The 22,945-nt window shown below is 38.3% G+C and overlaps 1 protein-coding gene across 1 annotated transcript; it reads right to left on the bottom strand.

Annotated features, from left to right (window-relative positions):
* Positions 1–3,199: 3,199 nt before the first annotated feature.
* Positions 3,200–22,762, bottom strand: gtf2e1 (general transcription factor IIE, polypeptide 1, alpha). Its single transcript, XM_084420269.1, has 5 exons — positions 22,676–22,762; positions 21,109–21,703; positions 6,076–6,277; positions 5,410–5,642; positions 3,200–4,430 (listed from the first exon to the last, which is right to left on the bottom strand). Exons 2-5 carry the CDS (start codon positions 21,554–21,556, stop codon positions 3,976–3,978), a joined length of 1,338 nt encoding a protein of 445 aa, XP_084276395.1. The 5' UTR covers positions 21,557–21,703; positions 22,676–22,762; the 3' UTR covers positions 3,200–3,975.
* Between the last annotated feature and the right edge of the window lie 183 nt (positions 22,763–22,945).

Here is a 22,945-nt window from a genome sequence, read left to right as displayed (position 1 = left end):
ATTCAGACCCTTTGCTGTGACACTCATATATTTAACTCAGGTGCTGTCCATTTCTTCTGATCATCCTTGAGATGGTTCTACTCCTTCATTTGAGTCCAGCTGTGTTTGATATACTGATTTGACTTGATTAGGAAAGCCACACACCTGTCTATATAAGACCTTACAGCTCACAGTGCATGTCAGAGCAAATGAGAATCATGAGGTCAAAGGAACTGCCTGAAGAGCTCAGAGACAGAATTGTGGCAAGGCACAGATCTGGCCAAGGTTAAAAAAAAAAAAATCTGCTGCACTTAAGGTTCCTAAGAGCACAGTGGCCTCCATAATCCTTAAATGGAAGACGTTTGGGACGACCAGAACCCTTCCTAGAGCTGGCCGTCCGGCCAAACTGAGCTATCGGGGGAGAAGAGCCTTGGTGAGAGAGGTAAAGAAGAACCCAAAGATCACTGTGGCTGAGCTCCAGAGATGCAGTCGGGAGATGGGAGAAAGTTGTAGTAAGTCAACCATCACTGCAGCCATCCACCAGTCTGGGCTTTATGGCAGAGTGGCCAGACGGAAGCCTCTCCTCAGTGCAAGACACATGAAAGCACACCTGAAGGACTCCAAGATGGTGATAAATAAGATTCTCTGGTCTGATGAGACCAAGATATAACTTTTTGGCCTTAATTCTAAGCGGTATGTGTGGAGAAAACCAGGCACTGCTCATCACCTGTCCAATACAGTCTCAACAGTGAAGCATGGTGGTGGCAGCATCATGCTGTGGGGGTGTTTTTCAGCTGCAGGGACAGGACGACTGGTTGCAATCGAGGGAAAGATGAATGCGGCCAAGTACAGGGATATCCTGGACGAAAACCTTCTCCAGAGTGCTCTGGACCTCAGACTGGGCCGAAGGTTCACCTTCCAACAAGACAATGACCCTAAGCACACAGCTAAAATAATGAAGGAGTGGCTTCACAACAACTCCGTGACTGTTCTTGAATGGCCCAGCCAGAGCCCTGACTTAAACCCAATTGAGCATCTCTGGAGAGACCTGAAAATGGCTGTCCACCAACGTTTACCATCCAACCTGACAGAACTGGAGAGGATCTGCAAGGAGGAATGGCAGAGGATACCCAAATCCAGGTGTGAAAAACTTGTTGCATCTTTCCCAAAAAGACTCATGGCTGTATTAGATCAAAAGGGTGCTTCTACTAAATACTGAGCAAAGGGTCTGAATACTAAGGACCATGTGATATTTCAGTTTTTCTTTTTTAATAAATGTGCAAAAATGTCAACAATTCTGTGTTTTTCTGTCAATATGGGGTGATGTGTACAATAATGAGGAAAAAAATTAACTTAAATGATTTTAGCAAATGGCTGCAATATAACAAAGAGTGAAAAATTTAAGGGGGTCTGAATACTTTCCGTACCCACTGTATATGCTACAATGAGACATCTTATTTAAAGGGATAGTTCGATCAAAAATGACAAAAAAAACGTAATTTTTAATAAATCACAGTATTTATGTCATTCCAAACTTGTATGACTTACTTTCATCTGATGAACACTGGGGTCAACACTATAGGACTCTATTGTCTTTCATTGTATGGAAAAACAAAACTTATGTTCTTTTTCTAAGTGTAAAAAAAAGAAAAAATAATTGTGAATGCCTCTTTACTACATTGCTAACAAGAATAACACTAAAGAAAGTTGTGTACTAGATGAAACGCAATAGTTGTGTTAGGTAGACAAACACATTAAAAAACATGAAGCCCAGAACACCTTGACCTCACAAACAGTGAAACAAATCGAGAGTTCTCTGAATCTTCCATCTGAGAAATGGCTTTCATTTACAGCTGAGGAGGTTATAAAAAAGGGAGTAAAATAGGTGTGCTGAATGTGGCTAATAAATAGATTGGGACAGGGTCTGCCAATTCAACCCAGTCTGGCTGAACACAGAAATGGTACAAGGAAAAAATTATTTACAACAACAAGGTCAGCTAACATTATATAAGACTCATAAATATGCAAAATCCAATAAAAGCCTTTTCATTTGAGATTCATTTATATGTTAAACAGAGGTTTTGGCATGGCAACTGAATTCAGCTGAAACGTTTCCTTGTAAAAGTTAGCATACAGTGCACACTTCTGCTCTTTTTGGGAGTCTTATTGGTAGACCTGATCACATTTGTTCTCACAGAATTCTGCACAAAATTATATACTCACAATGTTACTTGCATCAGGGGCTCCAAATATAATTTCTAAAGTCTAAATGTTCACAAACCATGTTTTTGTCCACTGGCATTCTGGAAATAAATATTATTTGTTGGTTGAGTAATTGACACCAAGGTGCATAAAATAACCTATTCCCATTTTTTCTTCATTAAATACAACTAAATTCAAATAATAATGAAAATATATGTTTTTTTTGTGACATAGCATTGACATTTTTCTTTAATTTAATATCAATAAACTATATAATGAGTATAACATTTTAAGTGAAAAGGTGAAGAAAAAAAACATGCCTTGCAGAGCTCGAGCTGCGTAAACCTAGTTAAAATGTAATAAAACCAAACAGAGGGAAAATGTTTTCCAGTAGGAATTGAGAATGATTCAATGGAGACAACAGCATCTGACCTTTTATAACCGCCGGTAAATGTCACAAAATTGTTTATACTTGACTAGTTACCTCGAAATAGTGCAAAAGCTCAAATATTTGTCATTCACTTTCTGTCATAACATTCTTTTTTTTCTTCAGGTTTCCAAAATATTTTATTTCAAAGACTAAATTCGATTTTGAAACCCATAACTTCCAGTTCATTACCTTTAGACCCACCCCCTACATTTAGACGCACCTTCTGCTCTGATCTGAAGATACCCATAGTTGACTCCACACTGCCAGTTTTCTCTCTGGCTGCGCATCTACGCACCACAGATTTTATCTCCCGCATCGTCTCATCCGAGCATCATCTCATCCACAGCTGCACCACAGCACATCCCCGGAGACTCTGCTCCCAATTCAATTACATGATCACACATAAGAGGTCAATTCAATTTTTGGGGGGGAAACAGTCAATGCAAAAACCACCTGCTGTTCTAGACAAAATAAACACAGTAAAACGTTATATAACAGCAGGATTGCAGTTTATGAAGATCATCTTTTCATTCATCTTTGGGGTTGAAGTTGTTGCGTGCACGCACACAGATTCATGAATAAACAAACTGACGTTTTTACACAGCTTTTTATTACTATAAAACAAACTTTCAACAAACATACTTTATCCATTACGGATAAACTGAAGTAAGTAATGTCCACTGAGGCAGAGATCAGAGAAAAAAAGTGCTAATTTCTGCTGTGAAAGGAAAGCAATCACTCTTAACCATATCTCATCAAAACTCCATTTAATATCAAGTCAAGGCAGTCAGTCGAGAAAAAATAAAAATAAAAATCGCTTGTCTTTCAAACGGCAAATCCTGCTAAATACTGTTGGGGGAAAAAAAAAGAGCCATGGAAAAAGACACGAAAGCAAGAAGATGCGGAAATTTCTCTGTAGCTTTGAGCAAAACAGAGTCTGTCACTTGCTGTCGTTCAAAAGTCAATCATGTCAGAAAAGCCTCAGAACCCTTCGGTTTGGGGTTTTCTTTTGAGTAAAACCGTCCTAGAGGTCACCGCAGCAACACTTATTTGTTTGGAAGTCCACAAACATACTGAAAAAGGAAGCAGTGCAAGTGTGTTTGCCAATGTATGACACTCTTGTTTACAACCGTGATACTGCAGTATAACTGGCACCAGAGAAGTTTTGTATATGAATATGACAGAGGGTTGAGTAAAAAGAACAGTCAAAGGGTATAACACTGCATTTCTCAGCTCTGGCACGTCGCACAACACCGTTTGAGATTAAGTGTGCAAAGGAGACAGATCGAAAACTGCATCCTGTGAAAAAAGGGCACAAGCAAGATGCAGAAAGAAAGAATGTTATGCAGACAGACATGATGAACTCAGTAGTACATGTCCTGGAAGAGATTTTGGCCCATCTCAATGTACGCCTCTTTCTCCTGGGCGCTCATCTGTTCCACCAGGTCGGGTCTCTGGCTTACTTCCCTGTAAGAGAAGGGTCTTCCCCCTACCATAACCACAGGGTCATCCCCGACCTCCTCAAACTCGTCATCATCTTCGTCCTCATCCTCTTGTTTCCCTGGCCGCAGAGCTGTAGCATTGTGCGCCATGTGGATTGGAGCCTGGGGCAAAGAGTCCTCATCCGATTCGCTGGTATCGCTGTCAGAGTCGCTGGCGTTGGCCACCGGAACGGTCGGTCTGGAGACGACGGCACCTCCTGGACCGACTCCGCTCCTCTTCTCATGAATGAGTAAAGCCTGCATTACCTCCTCATTCTCATCCTGTGCGGCTCCTCTTCCAGCCATGCCCTCCTGGGTTTCTATAGGGTCCTCGCCAGCTGGTGTGTAAAAATTTGAGGAAAAATAAGAATAAAACACCCACAGCAAATTCAGATGCAATCTTTTTTTTTACTATTCTTTCCTTTCTAAAGCCATACTATAGCTTTATATAAGGAACAGGCCATCATTTAAGTTGTTTTTTGATGACAATCTTTCCTTCCATCCTACTTTTCAAATTCCACTCACACTTCCATACATTCAAACCTATTAATGACTACAATTCCAAGAATCATTGAAGTTTACATTGGGGTTCTTTTCAGCCTTCTTTAATGGTGTTAAATATGCAAAATGTTTATTTTTGACCATATCATGATTTGAGCGGGTGGAAGTCAAGACTAAGTGAACGACAACTTTAAATCTGTATATTTCTTACAAAAAGCTATTTTATGGCTATTGAAGACTTGACAGTTGTCATGTCAAGCCGCGCAGCAACAGCTTGAGTCTGTCTACACTGGACGTGACAAAGCAGACTGTTGCAAATCTATTTGCTCTACATGTCAGAAGTAGCGCGAGCTCGGAGTACATCAGAAATAGAACGGGGCATCATTTTACATTTGGGAATTTGTTGTGTCCAGTGTAGACAGCATCACTGTTTATAATGGGTCCTATTTTCTTTTGTCATGTTGCGTTGCGTTGAGCTGCTCGTGTCTGCTGTAGACATGGTGTAACACAAACCTATCCCGAGCAGACATCTATTTGGCAGTCATTGTATTAAAAGAGCGGCTTGGATATTCCGCTATATCTTTAGTGTTCCACAGAAAATCAATGTTTAGAGTGACAATAGTGTGAAATATCCCTTTCAACCAAATAAAGCCCTCACCCTTATACCTAGTTTGACTATGCATTCGAGACTAACAAGGAATATGAAAAAAAAAAAATAAGCAGGAAAATCATGAAATACATAAAAACAGTGTTAATATGCAGCCATGACCAGAAATAATGCTTTCATAATGATACAATATAGTTAATGTGACTTACAGTTCTTCAGAGCATCCTTTTCGCTGTACGCCCCCTGCACCGTGCTTTCTGTCAGCCATATGGGCCTCTCTTTGGGGGCTTTGCCTTCAGCGGTCTGACCAGGCTGAGACTCCTGGTCTTCCATGCTGATGACCACATTCTGTGTGTAGAGGTCATACGACGAGCCTTTGGTTTTCCATGTTTCTCGATCAGCCCCAGCAGCTGCTGCTGCAGACTGGGCGGCCCGCTCCCGACTGTGAAAAATAGCAGAGTTGGATTACTAAAAAGTTATATTGATATAACATAAACCTGACTTATACTGGGCACCCTTTATGACATTTTTTTTTTATTAGTATCCACTAAAAGTGGAAAAATGCATCAAAGCAGATGATAATGAAGTCTCTTCTGTTCGGTTAAAAATAAATGGTCTATTTTTGTATGCTTAATATTTCTATTTAGCTTAATTTTCTTTTTTTTCAGTTTTAGTTTTTAGTACTTCAACTTATTTTATTTCAGTTAGTTGCCAATGCAACATTTCTATTTTTCATTTCAGTTTTTCATCTAATATTTATATTTCATTTTATTTCAGATTTATTTCAAATAACAATAAAGAAATTGTTTGAATAGTTTTAGTTAACTATAACAAAAGTCTTCTGCATATAACTGGCCACTGAACTCTCTGCTGACCTCTGTTTCAGGGCTGGGATTTCTGACGGTTCGGGCTCCAGAAGGTCATGAGATAAGTTGATGTTCTCCGTCTCTCGTAGCAATACATAGATGGGCTCAATTTGCTCATTAAATCGTGCCACCAGAGTGCGGGCATCTTTCTTTGGCACAGCCGATTCGTCTTCCTCTACTTCTGTTTGACAGAAGGTACAGCGGAATGTTCCTGTGTTTGAGAGGAAAAGGTCTTAGATACAAAATATCAAGTGTTGAAACAGTAGTGTTCATCATCCATGAGCCTTAACCACCACAACGACCCGTTCCACAATGTTTGGTGCCTCTGGGTAACTCGGTTTAGAAGTAGGAGCCTAGAAAATATTTTCCTGTCAAGGGGCTCCATATCTCCAGTTCCCTGTTAGCCAGGGGCTCCAAATTCTAGGATTCCATGTCCCCCTTTCCCACAGAAATGGTGCCAATTGCGGAGCTGGAGCCAGTGCCCAATCTGGCCCCCATCCTCTGGCGTTTCCAGTTCTTGGGACAGAAAATTTGACTCTGCCTTTCAAACCTGCTGGTCTCAAACCAAGGACCACTAATGTCAGTGGCAAGGGGGGTGAGATGTTGTCTTCACCATACAAAGTTTTCAAACCAACAACAAATCAGTCTGGCTAGATGTGTATACTTGAATTGGTCAATACTGACAATTGAGTCTAAAATAAAATAAATATTTTACAAATACAAGATAGTTCAAAAGTTTGGGGTTGGAATTATTTTTTTTTTTATGCTTGAAATAAGTCTCTTATGCTCACCAAAGCTGAATTTATTTGAATATTTAAAAAACAGTAAGGTAACACTTTATTTCGATGGTCCACTTTAGACATTCTACTAACTACAAGTAACTTTGCAAGTACATTTCAACTTATTCTACTAACCCTAACCCAACAGTAAACTAATACTCTTAGAGCTAATTGACATGTAGTTGCTGAGTTATTTATAGTGTTTACCATGGTCTGTCTGAATACTCAATTCTGATTGGCTGAAAGGTGTGCAATAAAACCGTTTAATGCACAGGTAGTTCCAAGTTAATCACTGTTCTATATTAATGCGCTGTTTTAATTGAAACGCGCACACACACACACACACAGAAACTTATCAACACTGCCCCGTGACTTTTAGTAATAAAATAGCTTTGTTACTGAATCGCTACATTATATTTCTCAGCAAAGAGGGGGTTACATCACTATTTTGAAGTAATTAAACTCACAGCTTCGTTGTTAATAGAGAGAGACGCTGAACAGACGCAGATACAAGTCTCTCTCTCTATATATATATATAATTAATTCAAATAAATGCAATAATTCATTTATTCAAATAAATGTAATCTTACTCACTACTTTATCTCTGTGTCTGATTCAAAGCTGGCAGAATTCTAGATCTAACGAGCTGTAACTGATGAAAATTACCATCAATTTTACCCTTCCAGTCAAATATTGCGCTGCAAACATTAATAACAGATTTAAGTTGTCAAATGACTATGGTATTGCGGGATAATCCACGGCTAGCTGAGGCAACCAACCTCCGCTTCACAGACAGACAGACAGACAGACAGACAGACAGACAGACAGACAGACAGACAGACAGACATAGATAGATATATAGATAGATAGTTAGTAACAGATTGTGGCCTAATTACAGTTACAATTCAATGCCATCTAGAGGATGGAGCCAAACCCACTGCTGACCATCTAATATTATTGAAAGAGGAAAGAGGAAGAACAATCACAGACACAAGGACAAACATACAGAAACACACACTCAGCACCAGCCTTCACTAGCGGTTCCAGAGCAAGCGAATCTGGTCTGGTTTGCCATCTGCTGCTGAAGTTATTTACAGCCTTCTGACAAGAACACACACAGCAGGGCCCGGTGTATGAGTGTGTGGTGTACACCGGCTACTAGCTGAATATAAAATACACGCCTTGATATATTTTACAAATGTGTGTACTTAGCATTTAATGGTCAGTCACAGATGGTGCTGATATCATGAGCTACTTTTAATTGTAGCTTTTTACTTCGAATGTCATTCTACTCATGTTCATGTTTTGATATCACAAACACACACCAGCAATATGCATTTTATGCTGAAAAAAATCTCACGTCGTTGTGCTGAGTCCATGAAGGCTTCCGAGTTTCTGGCCTTGAGGGGAATCAAACGAGTAAACGATTCACCGCAATTTCCATTTTAAAAGCTTTGCTGGAAAGTTGACAACAAAATCTGTGAAAGCGCTGCTGAAAAACAATCACCTCCAGCTAGGCCCTTTTACTACAGATGTCTTCTCTGCCAATACAGGAGTGGAGGGCGAAAAAGAAAACAATTTGATGAGCACAAAGAGAGAGAGAGAGACTGTTAAAAAGAAAAGAAATAACATTCGGGTGAAGGGAAGATAAAAAATAAAAAAAAAAGTCTTCATCACATTTGACACAGCTCCAGAGGAAATATTGACAAGCCCTGTCTGCATGTCCTCACACAGAAAAGGAATGAAAAAGCACAAGCAATAAAGAATGCAGAGATAACAGGCTACATTTTAAATGTCTAAATAAAGATGAGGCGATATCAAGACACATTTTAAACACATGCAAACATGTAGTGAAGGAATAAGGGCTTAAAACGGCAGATGTATTCGGGAACATTCGTTTTGAATGCATTCCACAGCACTGCCTTTACATTGTTTTTCCTATGTAAACATGCACTAGCTTGACGTGTTTGACCGTTGTGCTCGCTTTTTCAGTGTCTTGCGCATAACAAAGGGATTCTAAAAACACAGTGACAACAGGTGAAGGCGATGCTGAGGAGCGCGTTGTACATCCCATCGTACCCGCAGGACATCTTCTCTGTTAAAGCTACAACGACGAATGGAGCTTCGACCAACTTTCAACAAGGACGTGATAAACTCATTCACAAGAGCAGTACTAGATTTCACATTCAAGAATACAACAGACTGTACTATTCAAACCTGGGATGAGATCCTCGGCCACTGCAATTATGATGATGTTTCCAAATTGCAAGATGTAGTTGAGGGAATGAAAATCAAGGGAAAGAATAAGCTTGATAAATCAAACCTAAACTGTGAGGTTTGCACATAAGAGTGGCTAAGAGTGACACTGTGAAAGCTACTGAAAAGTTCCTCGCTGATACAGCCCCCTATGCGACTATAAAGTGTGTTAGATCAGACAACGGCACAGAATTTACGGCAAAAGAGTTTCAGTCTCTATTAAGCAAGAACTGTATTCGACATGAGACCTCAGCATATTCACCCCATCAAAATGGGACTGCTGAGAGAAATTGGAGAACGCTATTTGAAATGGCAAGATGTATGCTCTCAGAGAGCAATCTACCCAAGATGTTGTGGACGTATGCTGTTATGCCTGCTGCAGTAATTTCCAACAGGTGCTACAATGGCAGAATACGGCTAACCCCACACTATGCACTGACAGGGAGAAAACCTGATCTTTCAAAAATGAGAGTTTTTGGTTCAGTTTGTTAAGCATACAAACAGGACAAAAAGAAAACAGCCCTGCATACCTGGTCTATTATCCAGATTCCAGACACAGGAAAAGTTCAAGCACAGGCTTGATAGATTTGTAACAAAGTGTGTTACTGAACACCAGACACAGACTGACATTTCAATGTCAGATGATGATTTCCATGAGGAATGATGAAAAATGTGAAGAAAATGTGACTGATCAGACCCCAGAAGAGACTGTTAAACCTCAAAATGAGACTAAAAATCAGGGTGGTGCTCAGACAGAGGTAGTTGATCACAGTACGCGTTGCCCTAAGAGAAACAGGAGAGCTCCTCAATATTTGTCTGATTATGTTTCTGATATTGAATGTGATGACCATATTCTGACCAATGTGGACTTCTGTTACAGAGTGTGTGACGTACCACAAACATTCAAGGATGCTATGAGTTCAAGTGAGTCACAGATGTGGGCTAGGGCTATGAAAGATGAAATGGATTCCCTTAAGGAAAACGACACATTACCTGAAGGTAAACATGCAGTGGGTGGTAGATGGGTCTATGCTGTCAAAAACAATGCAGATGAGACTGAGGCATACAAGGCCAGAAATACAGCAAAAGCTATAGTCAAGTGATGGGTGTAGATTACAAAGAGACTTTCTCACCAAAAGCAAATATCACTTCAGTACATGCCTTAATGCAAATGGCAGCACAATATGATCTTGCCCTCCACCAGATGGATGTAAAAACTGCCTATTTGCACGCTCCAATTGACTGTGAGATTTACATGGAACAGCCAGAAGGGTTTAAGTGAAGTCAGACATAGGTGATAAACTAGTCTGTAAACTAAACAAGTCACAGTATGGTTTAAAACAGTCAGGTAGAAACTGGAACAAAATGTTACATGACTACCTCAGTGAGAATAATTTTGTTCAGAATTTAGCTGACCACTGTGTGTACAGTAAACAAACTGAAAAAGAGAAAGTGATTGTAGTAGGCTAATCTGGGATGATGATCTGATAATTGCTGCCAGTACCAATGATTTACTGAATTGTGTGAAAAAGAGTCAAAATGAAAGATCTGGCAAAACTAAAATATTTCCAAGGAATTGATTTTCATCAGAATGAAGGATTTTGTGAAAATGAATCAGAAAAGGTACTAGAGAGATTCAATATGTCAGACTGTAAACCCAGGTCAACACCACGTGAGCAAAAGCTTGACTACAACAGTGATGATGATCCTGTTGATCCTAAAAGGTATCGTGAGGTTGTTTGATCTATCCGATGACATGTACTAGAACTGATCTAAGTTGGATTGTCAGTAAACTCTCAATATCTGTCTGATCCAAATGAACAACACTGGTCGACAGTGAAACATGTGATCATGATCTATGTTACAAGAAAAGAGAAGAACATCTCAAACGTGTGGCATACAGTGATGCTGATTGGGCATCAGATCTAAATGACAGGCGGAATACCACAGGATACTGTTTTAGTCTTACTCAAAATGGTCCTCTGATTTCCTGGAAGTCAAAGAAACAGTCCACAGTTGCTTTGTCTACATGTGAAGCTGAGTATATGGCACTGGCCACAACCACACAGGAAAGCATGCATCTTGTACAGTTGTTGAACAGCAGGGAAAATGATTGTCTGTTTGAGATAACCAAGGTGCCATTGCACTGTCAAAGAACCCAGTGTGTCGACAAAGATGTAAACATGTAGATATTGAAGTATCATTTCATTCGATCAGCACTCAGTGATGGTAAAGTGACAATTGAGCATTGCCCTACTGAAGAAATGGTGGCTATGACTAAAACAAAGAGTTTCATGTTTGGCATGTAAATGTACCACAAGAGAAATACAAGACTGTTCATGTGTTATGTTGTTATAATGGTAAACTGCACAGTATGAGAACAAGAGGGGGTGTTAAAGTTTGTAATGTGTGCCCTCATACTGCTCATGTCACGTGTATGTGACCTGCTATCCATAAATGGATATATGCTAATAAAAGAGGTTCCGATCCAACAGAGTGATGTCTGTGTGTCTGCGATCTGTGTATAAGATGCAGCGGTGCTGAGCGCGCATTCTACAAGATAAGACATTTATCAAGCGCTTAGGTTCTGTTGCGCAACGAATCAGTTTTCACTGTTACGCGATCAGTGAACCGTGATTCCTGCTGCAATGTGTGCGATTGAAACTCGTGCTGGATGAGCAGAGCAGACGTTTACAATAGTTTTTATTTTTATAAAAACAGCAAAACGACAGTGGAGGCAGTGGGCACCGTAATGTAATGTGAATGTAGCGGCTGCGGTGGCATAATGCTTATTTGTAATTTCACCCTCAGGCTCATGGCGATATCGCGAGACTAGATCGTCACACCCCTAGTAAGAGGTCATTTTACTACAAAAACATCCTGTAAGTTTCAGAAATCAAAACTTCCTCAGTTTAAAACAGCTTTTATTTAAACGAAAGCTCAGAAAATGACTCGTTTCGGATTTTGTCACTTTATGACGTATTATGGTGCGTTCAAGTCCTCCTGGGAAGTTCGTACGTACAAGGTGGGAAGTCGTGCTTATAACGGCATGTGCGTTCAAGTCACTTTCGTCGGAGCAAAATGGCGGAGTACTTTCTCTTAATTAATTACACAAAAATACAGTAAGATTCTTAAACTCTTGTTCTAGAAAATGAAGAACAAAGAAATGTGCATCAGGTGTACTTTGTATTTTTATGTTTTTAATTAATTTATGAAGCCACTGCCAACACATTGTTACATGTTGCATTGTTATATTATAATACTATCATATTCTGTGTTGGCGATTAGCTAACTGAGCTGTTAATAGAAAAGCCTGACAATATCACAGCTAAATACCTTTACGTATTGTGTATTCCGCCATGTTAATCACTGACACGCCCCCAACTCGTAAAGATCGGAGCTTAGAGAAAATCCCGAGCTCCCCACTGGTATTTACGACATTGTGGTGGCGTTCAAGTGCGTTCAACTCGTAAATACGATCTATACGAGATGACTTGAACGCACCATTAGTGCGACGAAAGATCGCCTGTGCAATATCAGATCAACCTACTTCTACATCACATCTTTGGCCCCACCCACTGGCACGTTAGTCAGACAAGAAGGATAGAAGAGAGATGGAGGATCACTGGACTAAATTCACATTACCTTTCAAAAGGATCTTAATGCTAGGAAAGTGGTTATTTATTTATTGCATGTTAAATGGAGGGAGACAAAAAGAATCACTGACCCACAGCTGCAGATAAAGGGAAGTTATAGTAAAATAGTAATACTAGTAAATAAAATACTAGTATATAAAATAAAAGGTATCCGGTTTTCTTCCCATGTCATTGGAGGCTCCCCAGCCAACAAGTAATCTGTAGAGAGAAATCAAATCCAAAGCCCTGGACAATTAGTAATATGACACATGCACACACTCCGGTTGTCATCTTTGTTTTTAGGCAAAGTGTGCATCAGGCCGGCACATACACACATTGTCCCAGTGATCTAAAGGTAAATGGCGCAGCGCTGTTAGCGTGTAGGCATACATTAAGGCTTCTGTCGGTGAGAAGTGGGCTGGTGTCTTTGTGTTGATAGTTTTTGTATTATCTATGAGATATGAATAGGTCTGGCTTAAATTACATAGCACTCTCACCAGTGATTCAGAGCTCTTTTGAAAGCAGGACGGCGCATTGTTCAGTTGTCTACGCCAAAGAACAAAAGGACTTTTGTGATCATCCCTTAAAAGATGAATACAGCATCATTTCAGCATTTGAGAGAGGATAAAGTTTTGTCTGTGCAACAGTGACAAATGTACCACATTGATTCAAATTACAGCAGAGATAAAGCAATAATAATAATTAAAATACAAATACAGTAAAAAAAATAGATTTTTCTTCTTCTTTGACGAACTGTATATGACTGTATATAGAGAAATGTTCTGGATTCAATACAAGTTAAGCTCTATAGACAGTACATAAACCCCATTCAGAAAGGATTAGTTTTTCAGAACATCTGGAATGATCATCAGCAATTTGCACTGGATAAGCAGCGTCTGTAGTAAATGCCCAGATGGGCGTATCTATAGCATTTAGGCTATGCAAAGCCTTTGGAAATTGCTGATCAACCACAAAACTTAAGTATTACCACGGCACGTACCATTCAAAAGTTTGCAGTTGAAACGATTTTTTAGGGGCCAAGCCCCAAAAGGGAAGTAACCTCTATTGTATCCTATAGTTTTCTTATTATTCCTCCCGAATGGGAGTCTATGACAGGCCTATGAACGGAACATGAGAAAATGATGAAATTTGGCACAATTGTAGAGATGGTAATGAATAGTGAGTCTCTAGGACCAACTACATAATGCAAAAATTCCATTTTCGAAAGGTTATAACTTTTGAACACTTTGTTCTATAAAAATGACTTTTCATTCACCCGATTCCTCTCTTCAAGCTGACTACATTCAAAATCTTACATTAAGACGCTGCCCATTACAGTATTGGCCATTTTGAACATTTTTCACTAATCCTCCTTCAAATCTTCACCAATTCTTACAAAAATTGGCTCAGATGATCTTTGGACCAAGCCGCACAGAAATTACAGAACGGATTTTGTTTATTCATTTCTTTTCAAAAGTTATGATGTAGCAAACTGTCTCTCGGCCAAACTTTGATAAATCGAAACCTACAGGTCATTAGATGTGAAAAATGGCTATAATGCTAATAACTTTTGAAAAGTTTTTCCGAAGATCAATGTCTATTGTCTATGGATTCCTTGTGTCATAGTCAAACCACCAACTTTTTATTTATTTATTAGGCTATATAACTAAAATACATAACTTTTATTCAAGCATGCATTAAATTAATTAAAGTGACAGTGAAGACATTTATAATGTTATAAATGATTTCTATTTAATAATTACTATTTAATAAATATATTGGGTTCAGATCTAATTTTCAAATCTAAATTCAGATTTTTAAGAACATTCTTTTCGAGAATATGTATACTTCTTAAATTTTATCTTAAAGGTTGTATCAGTGATTTCAGGCCCCCCCCAAAAAAGATCACATTCATCTAATCTTTCCTAACGATCCGCTAGCTGCCAACCGACCCTGTCACCGACAGGGGGTGGGTGTTGTGAGGTTTTGTGCTCGTGCACGGCTGCACGCAAAGTCGGAGCTGAAGAAGAAGTTGGCTCAAAACCTCACAAAACCCTCCCCGTCAGTGATTGGTTGGAACACTATTTGTTTTGGTTTTGAGTGGTTGGTGAAACCAATTGTTTTTGTGTGCAGATCTCAGAGCCTAGGCTGCCTACAGAGACGCGTTTTTTGACGGCATGCTTATGGGGCGGGCAGCTAGCGGATCGTTAGGAAAGATTAGATGAATGTGATAAAAAAAAAAATATTGGCCCTGAAATCACTGATACAACCTTTAAGAACAATCTTAAGAAAAAAAGATAAGAACATTCTTAAGAAAAGTACTTTTTTGGGAATACAAAATATTCTTATCTTTTTTTTCCCTAAGTTAGAAAATAAGAATAAATTGGCAATTAAGAAGAATTATATTCTTAAGAATATTTTGTGAATCCAGCCCATGATTTGGTGTTTAAAAAACACTGTTATTATAATAAATGTTGAAACATAATATGCTGCTTAATATTTTTGTAAAAACTATGATATATTTTCAGGATTCTTTGGTGAATATAAATTTTAAAATAAAAGCATTTATTTAAAATCAAAATGTCCCTCTTAATCATGTTAATGCATCCTTGCTGAATAAAATAATTTGAACAACTAATTATATGCAATTTTGCAAAATTTCTAAATAAACAAAATTATCTGTACTTGGTTCAAGGTTGCATAGCATGCATTTTTAAATAAAGTGCTCACTGAATAAAGATATCTCTGTTGTGAAGTACATTAAATTTCCTGGTCTCCTTTTATTGATCAACATACACTTCAGAACAATAGAAACTGTAATGATTTTTAATGATATTGATACCGATAACTTGACTTTGACACCGGTTCCTGAATGATACTTTTTTCAATACCAATTATATGAAACCCCTTTCATAAAGATTACATTACATATTACCTGTCTTCGCACGTCACTCTCGGATAACCGAAAATTCTGAGGTGATGTGACGGCTAACAGACTGAGACAGCAGACAAAACGGTTAGTAGTGACAGCAGCGGCAATCCACCTGTCACTCAAGTGGACACGCCCTTAATTATGCAGAACTTCGAGGCTAAATGTAATTTAAACGGATGAGTTATACAAAAAAGAAAAAAAAGAAAAAAAAAATCATCCCTCTATGGCAGTGGTTCTCAAACCTGTCCTGGAGAACCACCAACACTGCACGTTTTCTTTGTCTCCCAAATCAAACACACCTGATTCAACTCATCAGCTCATTACCCCATGTGATAATGAGCTGATGAGTTGAATCAGGTGTGTTTGATTAGGGAGACAAAGAAAACGTGCAGTGTTGGTGGTCCTCCAGGACAGGTTTGAGAACCACTGCTCTATGGGATCCCTGGTCTATGGGATTGCACTCACTTCCATGCTGGATTCAAAAGACCGGAAGATTGCAGCTCGGTTTTTCCTCGATGCCTCGCCACAGTCAATCATGTTGCGTGTTTATTGTCTCACTGATGATGACGAGACTAACCCCTTAGATATCGAAATTTGGTACCAAAAGACGAGATTATTTGATACTCGATGGTATGAAGGCAATTTGGTCGATGCCTAAAAAGTATCGAACTCTATTCCCAGCCCTACTTGCAGACTGGAAATGAGATTGCTTTCTGACGGCAAAAAGAAAAAAAGACTGCTTTGTGCTTTTACCAATTATTGATAGCATGAAATAGCAGATGCCTAACGTAATATGAATCAGTAATTGAAATACCCATATTATTTAACCTCTGAAAATTGGTGGTTACGACCCTGCTATATGCATACGTGCGACTCAGAAAGGAAGGAAGGCTACAGGGAGATAACAGAAATGAGACAGAGTGAGGATATGCCGAGATAGGATCAGCGAGTGACTTGTACCTGTGCAAGCCTGACCCTGTCAGATCTCCTTATCTCCCCTAACACCTCACCAATCACAGAGATTTTCATAGATCAATTTGTTTTGCTCAACGAGGGGGGACCTGGATGCGCTTGACCAATCAGATCAATACACTATACTGTTCTAAGACGCAACTAAACCACCTAAGCATAAAAAGGCAGCACAGGGTGAAAACAGCCCATTCCAAAACATCCACGTTTAAGCCTACTCAGAGGAGAAACAACACTGTGTATCATGAAACTCATATTTATAAAATCCGTTCAGGTATACTGGTCCAGAAGAGAACATGGAAAACAAGTATGTTTATAATGGCAGGGTCTACACAGGGTTAGGTATCGTTGCTATCGTTGGCCGTTCCGTTCTTCTGCTCTATCCTCGCCAATCCTCCTGATGTGTATCCTAGCAACAGCTTTGCCTCCCTGACTGCCAGTTTGCTTTCAGCAGAGGTGAGGGTGAACACGTGCCACGCGGTCTTTACCTGCCTTTCTATTCCTCACACGCTAATCACTCACCTCTGGCACTGCTCTCAGCTCTCCAACTCTCTCTCTAATACCTGTCTATTCCTCTCATGTATCCATCACTCTCTGAAACACATGCTTTCTATACATGTTTTCTATACAAGTTCCTCCTGTCTATCGGGTACAAGATGCTTTTCATATCCCCTATGTAATAACATATACAAATGCAGGAAGAGCTCACAGATGAGTCTTTAAGAATGACATGAAGTCAGGGAGAGAGACAGAAGAGAAAGATAAAGTTCATATTAAAGGAATATGGGTAAAATGTTCTTTGTACATCATCTGTGATATGCTGTTGATATTAATTTCAACTTCATAAATACACTTACAATGGAAGCATAGCAAGCAGCGTGGCCACTAATACAGGTTTTTTTTTTCTTCTTTAAGACCAGGGGCCTATACCATGAAGCCGGTTTAGGTGGCTAGCCAGGTATGTTTCAGTTTAGTTTGCGCATACCCTGGGTTTTAGGCACCATGAAAGTGGTTTGGCTTTTAGCAGTGTTCATCGCCATAGTAACTTACGCTCCACGGCTAATCTGGTCCGGGGCAGGTTATGTTCCAGGTAAGAGGTTGCAAACCGAACTAGGACCAATCAGCTGTGAGCAAAGGATAAAGTTGCTCCACCAGTTTCTACTCCAAATTAAAGGTCACTACATAGCAAATGATTTTTAAAGACAAAATCATCTGGCTTTTAGTAATGCTTATTTAGAATAATAATAATTTTGTATGATTTAGATATTATTTATGTAATTATACCCTTAATCGATCACACATGTACAATTTTAGTTCATCAATTATTATTACGCAGTTTAAATGAATAAATATATAAAGATAATATAAATACGCTTTAGAATCAATAGATAAAGCTAAACAATGACTACATGTGAGCTTAAATGTTCAATTCTCTCAATACCTTTATCAACTGTATTTAAACACTTCACAACTTTTACTTGCACTGATATAGCAAGACTTTTTCTTTTAGTAGTCCTCTTTCATAGACAGCTATTTTCTTCTTGCTGTGTAAATTGGTTTAATATTTTAATACATTTATTTAATAAGTGAATGAATCGCGAGAGATTAATCGCAGTTTCACTCTTTCTCAGCATGTGATTGGCTGTTCACTACTGATGTCACACCTAAACTCCTAAACTCAGGATCAAAGCCTGAGTTGACAGAGAAAGTTGATGATCAGCATCATGGTACCAACAAAGCCTGGTTGGATTGGTTTGGTTTTGTCAACTCCAAACTAATCCTGAGTTTGTTCAACTACCATCATGGTACAGGCCCCAGGACTGATATCTCAGAAAGGATGGCTGAAGGCTAATATAATTTATAAATAAATATAGACAATAAGATTGCCCAACAGAATAGAATAGACAAAATTGCTCAGTTTAAAAGCACATTGAAATGGATTACACATTACAATAACACAATTCTCTCATTTTCCCACAAAACCCTAACATAGCGCAAACATTGTAGTCTGATTTTGTCAACAATAGTGGTTGACCTTTATGTTTATGATGAACTTAAAACAATAACTAATTCATTTGGGAATCAGATGAAACATGTATGGTTGTCATTTGTCATCACTCTGTATGGTTGATTCACTGAAAATTATCGGCTCTTAGGAATCATTCGTTCAGGAATCAGACTGCACTGGTTGCACTGTATGGTTTTGATTCACTGAAAAGAACTGGCTCAGAGTAATTTGTTCAGGAATCACCATTTGTTAAAATTACTCTACACTAATCAGGCTGAAGAATCAGCAGATGTAATGGCGCTCAATAGTACTGAGGGAAAAAAACAGTTTCGTTTGTTCAATTCCTCATGACTCCTATCCCTAGCACAGCACCAGCAATAGGCTACACAAAATACGTAATTTAATTTAAAATATGGAATAATACAAAATACATAATTTGAAATATGGAATAATTTTACAGTGCACGTTAAACTGATTATGACCAGCTAAAAAGCAAACCTAGTTACTTCTGCTTGATAACTGCGTTTGGATACCAGAAAAAGACATTATAACAATCACATAATTCTGGGGAGCAACTCAACACACAGGAATTAGGTTGTAACACTAGAATTTTTTCCATCTACAGCAGTCTCTTTAACTCCTATTACACAAATTTTATTACTGAAGATTTGCTTTAATATTTCTGCAGATTTCTGTTAAAGCCCACTGGTTTTCTTGTCTTCCATTGTAAGTCCATTAGCCTACTGTAAACATTTCCTGTTTGTTTATATACACTGATGTTTGAAAATAACCCAGAATATTCCTTTAAATGATGAAACCACATTAATGTCATTTCATTGGGCCTAAGTATTTCCCTAAGTCAATACCCTAGACACTTTGCAAAACATCTTTTAGGTTTGGGCCGATAGACGATGCCATCATCCATCGCAACGGCTGACAGACATCACGATGTTGAACTTGAACCGCTGATGAGATATGTAGGCTAGTCTATGGAAAATTACAATGTTATGTTTTTAACACCCGTTTTTCTGGGTTCAGTCCATTATAAAAGCTTAAACAGGGATGGCTAGCAGTGCACTAAGCTTCACAAATACTCCATCTCTGAAACCATTATAACGCTAGTCACGTCAAGAGCAGCACTTGTGTGTGTGTGTGTGTGTACTTCACTAAGTACATAAATCAGCAGCTGTTGAAGTCAGAATTGTAAAACAGTAGGCACAGAAGCAGAAAGGCATGATGATGATGTCAATGCGATATGCTAATCCTTACAGTCGTCTCTATGAGATTACAGCCTGTTTAATTTTAAACCTATGAAAATAGTTTCATTTTCTTTCCTGTCTGTTATTACTGTCTGCAATCTGACGCAATTCAGCATCAGTCTCCAAGCGAGGTTCATTCAAATCTGTTGAATGCATTACAACTTTTGACCTCTGCTGCCATCATGTGTCTACATACAGTTCTGCCACATTGTGGATCAAGAATGTTAACCGTATTAAGCACTTGTTAAAGGGTTAGTTCACCCAAAAATTTAAAATTTTGGGTGATCTAACCCTTTAAGAGAAGATACCAGAGATCAAGCAAAGACATATTTTAGAAACATCCTTCCAATTCCTAATGTACATGGGTTTAGGATCTTCTAGATAAATCACACAATCCCCAACTTTGAGATTAGCTAGGTATTAAGAAATTTAAGCAGGACTCTTCCTACAAAACCACACTTAAATTACGCAATTAAAACACCAATTATAAGCTTAATTTTACTGTCTACATGAAAACTCCAGTGAGCGCAAGTAATATAGCCTACTTCTTGATTGGAGAGCTTTTTCTAATTGATTTCAACATTATGATCACACAACTGTTGTACAATAATATCTTTTATAACTCCTCATTGCTCACTTACCCATCACCTAAATCATTTCAGAAAATATTTTTTGCTCCAAGGAAATTATATATTTTTAACGCTCACCAAGGCTGCATTTATTTGATAAAAAAAGCAGTAAAACAGTAATATTGTGAAATACTATTAGAATTCAAAATACTGGTTTTATATTTAAATATACATTTAAAATGTAATTTATTCCTTTGATGGCAAAGCTGAATTTTTCTTCAGTGTCACATGGTCTTCCAGAAATCATTCATAATTTCATAATCATAATTTGTTGCTCAGGAAACATTTTGCATTATTATCACTGTTAAAAGCACTTGTGCGGCTTAATATCTTTGCGGGAACCAATACATTTTTTAGGATTCATGACGAATAGAATAGAAGAGTGTTAAAAGAACAGCAGTTATTTGAAATATAAATTATACTTTACTGGCACTTTTGATCAATTGAATGTGTCCTTGATAAAAAAATAAATCATACTGAACCCAAACTTTTGAATGGTAGTGTATATGCAAATAAATAATTCAGCTAATCTCCCACTTCCCAACTCTGTCCCGCAGTTTACCTCTCATACTCACCAGTCATGGGGTCAAAAAGCTGGTTGGCCTCAAGGTCAGTGAAAGTGTTCATGCAGCAGGGGCAGCGGAAGGAGGCTCTGTTAGTCGAGTCGCGTTCATCCGTCTCAATGCGTCTGCGCATGTGGTCCAGCTTGTACTTGACCACATTAACCAGCAGCCGGTAGTTAATGAAGTAGTAATTGTGCCGAGTCGTCTTGCCGTCAGGCGCTGTCTCCACGCGCATACGGCATTTGACAAACTTGTCAGCCTTGAGTGTGTTCAAAACTGAGCGCAGCTGCTTGCGGTCGAACTTGAGGAGCTCCAGCATGTCCTCTTCACGTACGCAAGGGTTCCTGATCAACACGTCCAGCGCAAGAGCGTGCTCAATGCCGTAGAAACCCCGGACAACTTGCTTGGCCAGACGTTTAAGAGAGGCAGGGACCTCCGTGAGCAGATCTGGCTCAGTCATGATGGAAGGGAGGGAACGATGGAGAGACAGCAAAAGCAGGAGAGGTGGAGGTATTTCAAGACAAAGAATGTGTACTTAGGAAGAACAGGAGTGGATTATAGGCAGGGTCAGCTCAGGTAGATGCCTTTGGGATACTAGGAGGTAGGTCTGTAAAAAGAGGAAGAACAGGAAAAAAAGAGATCATTTGTACATATAATCCAAAAACTGTATATGCATCCAAATGTCAACAGTTCTATTTGTTAGAGAAAATGGTAAAAAAAACTGACACTTTACAGATGTTAACTTGCCTTGACCCGTAAATCTTATAAATGGCTATTTTTATCAAAATACTTTTATATTTGTCAGAAAAAAATAATATATATATTTTTACTTTCATATTTTCATGTAACTTCAAGACAGCTATAAACTCAAACACATTTTATGCTGAAACAATGATATCATTAATGCAATAAATTACTGATTTACTAATATTCATTATTATTTTATTGTTTATAACTATAACTCCTTGTTACTAATGCCCCCATGAGAAGTCATTCTCACAATTTCAATCTATGATCAATCTATGTTAGTCAACTAGACAACACCTTAATGACATTCACATCAATACAATTCACAACGTTTAATTTCTTTATCTGGGAGGCCATTTGTTGCTGATCCAACATGCCATGCTGGACCAAGATCATCTGACTAAACATACAGAAAGCTAAGAACCATAAATGACCAGTTTGGACCAGCTAGAAACCATTAAAAGAACCAGAAGTTGGTTTTAGATAAGTTTTCATATCAATAACAATGAATCATGTTAAAAGACAGCTTATAAACAAATGTGAGGGAGCTAATTTAGAGATTAATATAATGACCCAGTTTCAGCCACTGTAGTTTAAGAAAGAAGAGACATTTACTATTTATTAGTCACAGACTTTATCTAAAAGTACATAATAATCTGAATGTAAGAAATAAATGCGCTGAATCTAACTAAAACAATCTGACAGTACAGCTCACTACAGTTTAATATTAGATTATCGAGATTCAGTTAATTGAAACATGCCGTTATATTAATACCTCCAGTAAAACAAACAGCATAAAAAGCTGAACGATAGGAAACAGCTCAAACCTTACATTTTCCTCCTGTTTTTTAACAGAACAAGTTTTCTAGCTCAACATCATGCTAACGATCAGCGGAAGTGACGCACAGGATGTTGCTGAAAAGTCCAGAGACAATTCAAAATAATTTATAATAATTACATAAAATGTTATTATTATATATCAATTATTGAAATAAGTTAACATTTTAAATATATAAAATAAATGGTCGTATTTTAGCTCGAAAAATATATAAAATAAATAAACGGGAAAAAAAAACAACAACAAATATGTGTTAAAGGCCTA

Source organism: Rutilus rutilus (genome assembly GCF_951802725.1).
Source record: "Rutilus rutilus genome assembly, chromosome: 10".
Taxonomy (NCBI): domain Eukaryota; kingdom Metazoa; phylum Chordata; class Actinopteri; order Cypriniformes; family Leuciscidae; genus Rutilus; species Rutilus rutilus.
The sequence above is the reverse complement of the archived record's forward strand: the minus strand, read 5'-3'. Positions and strand labels throughout refer to the sequence as shown.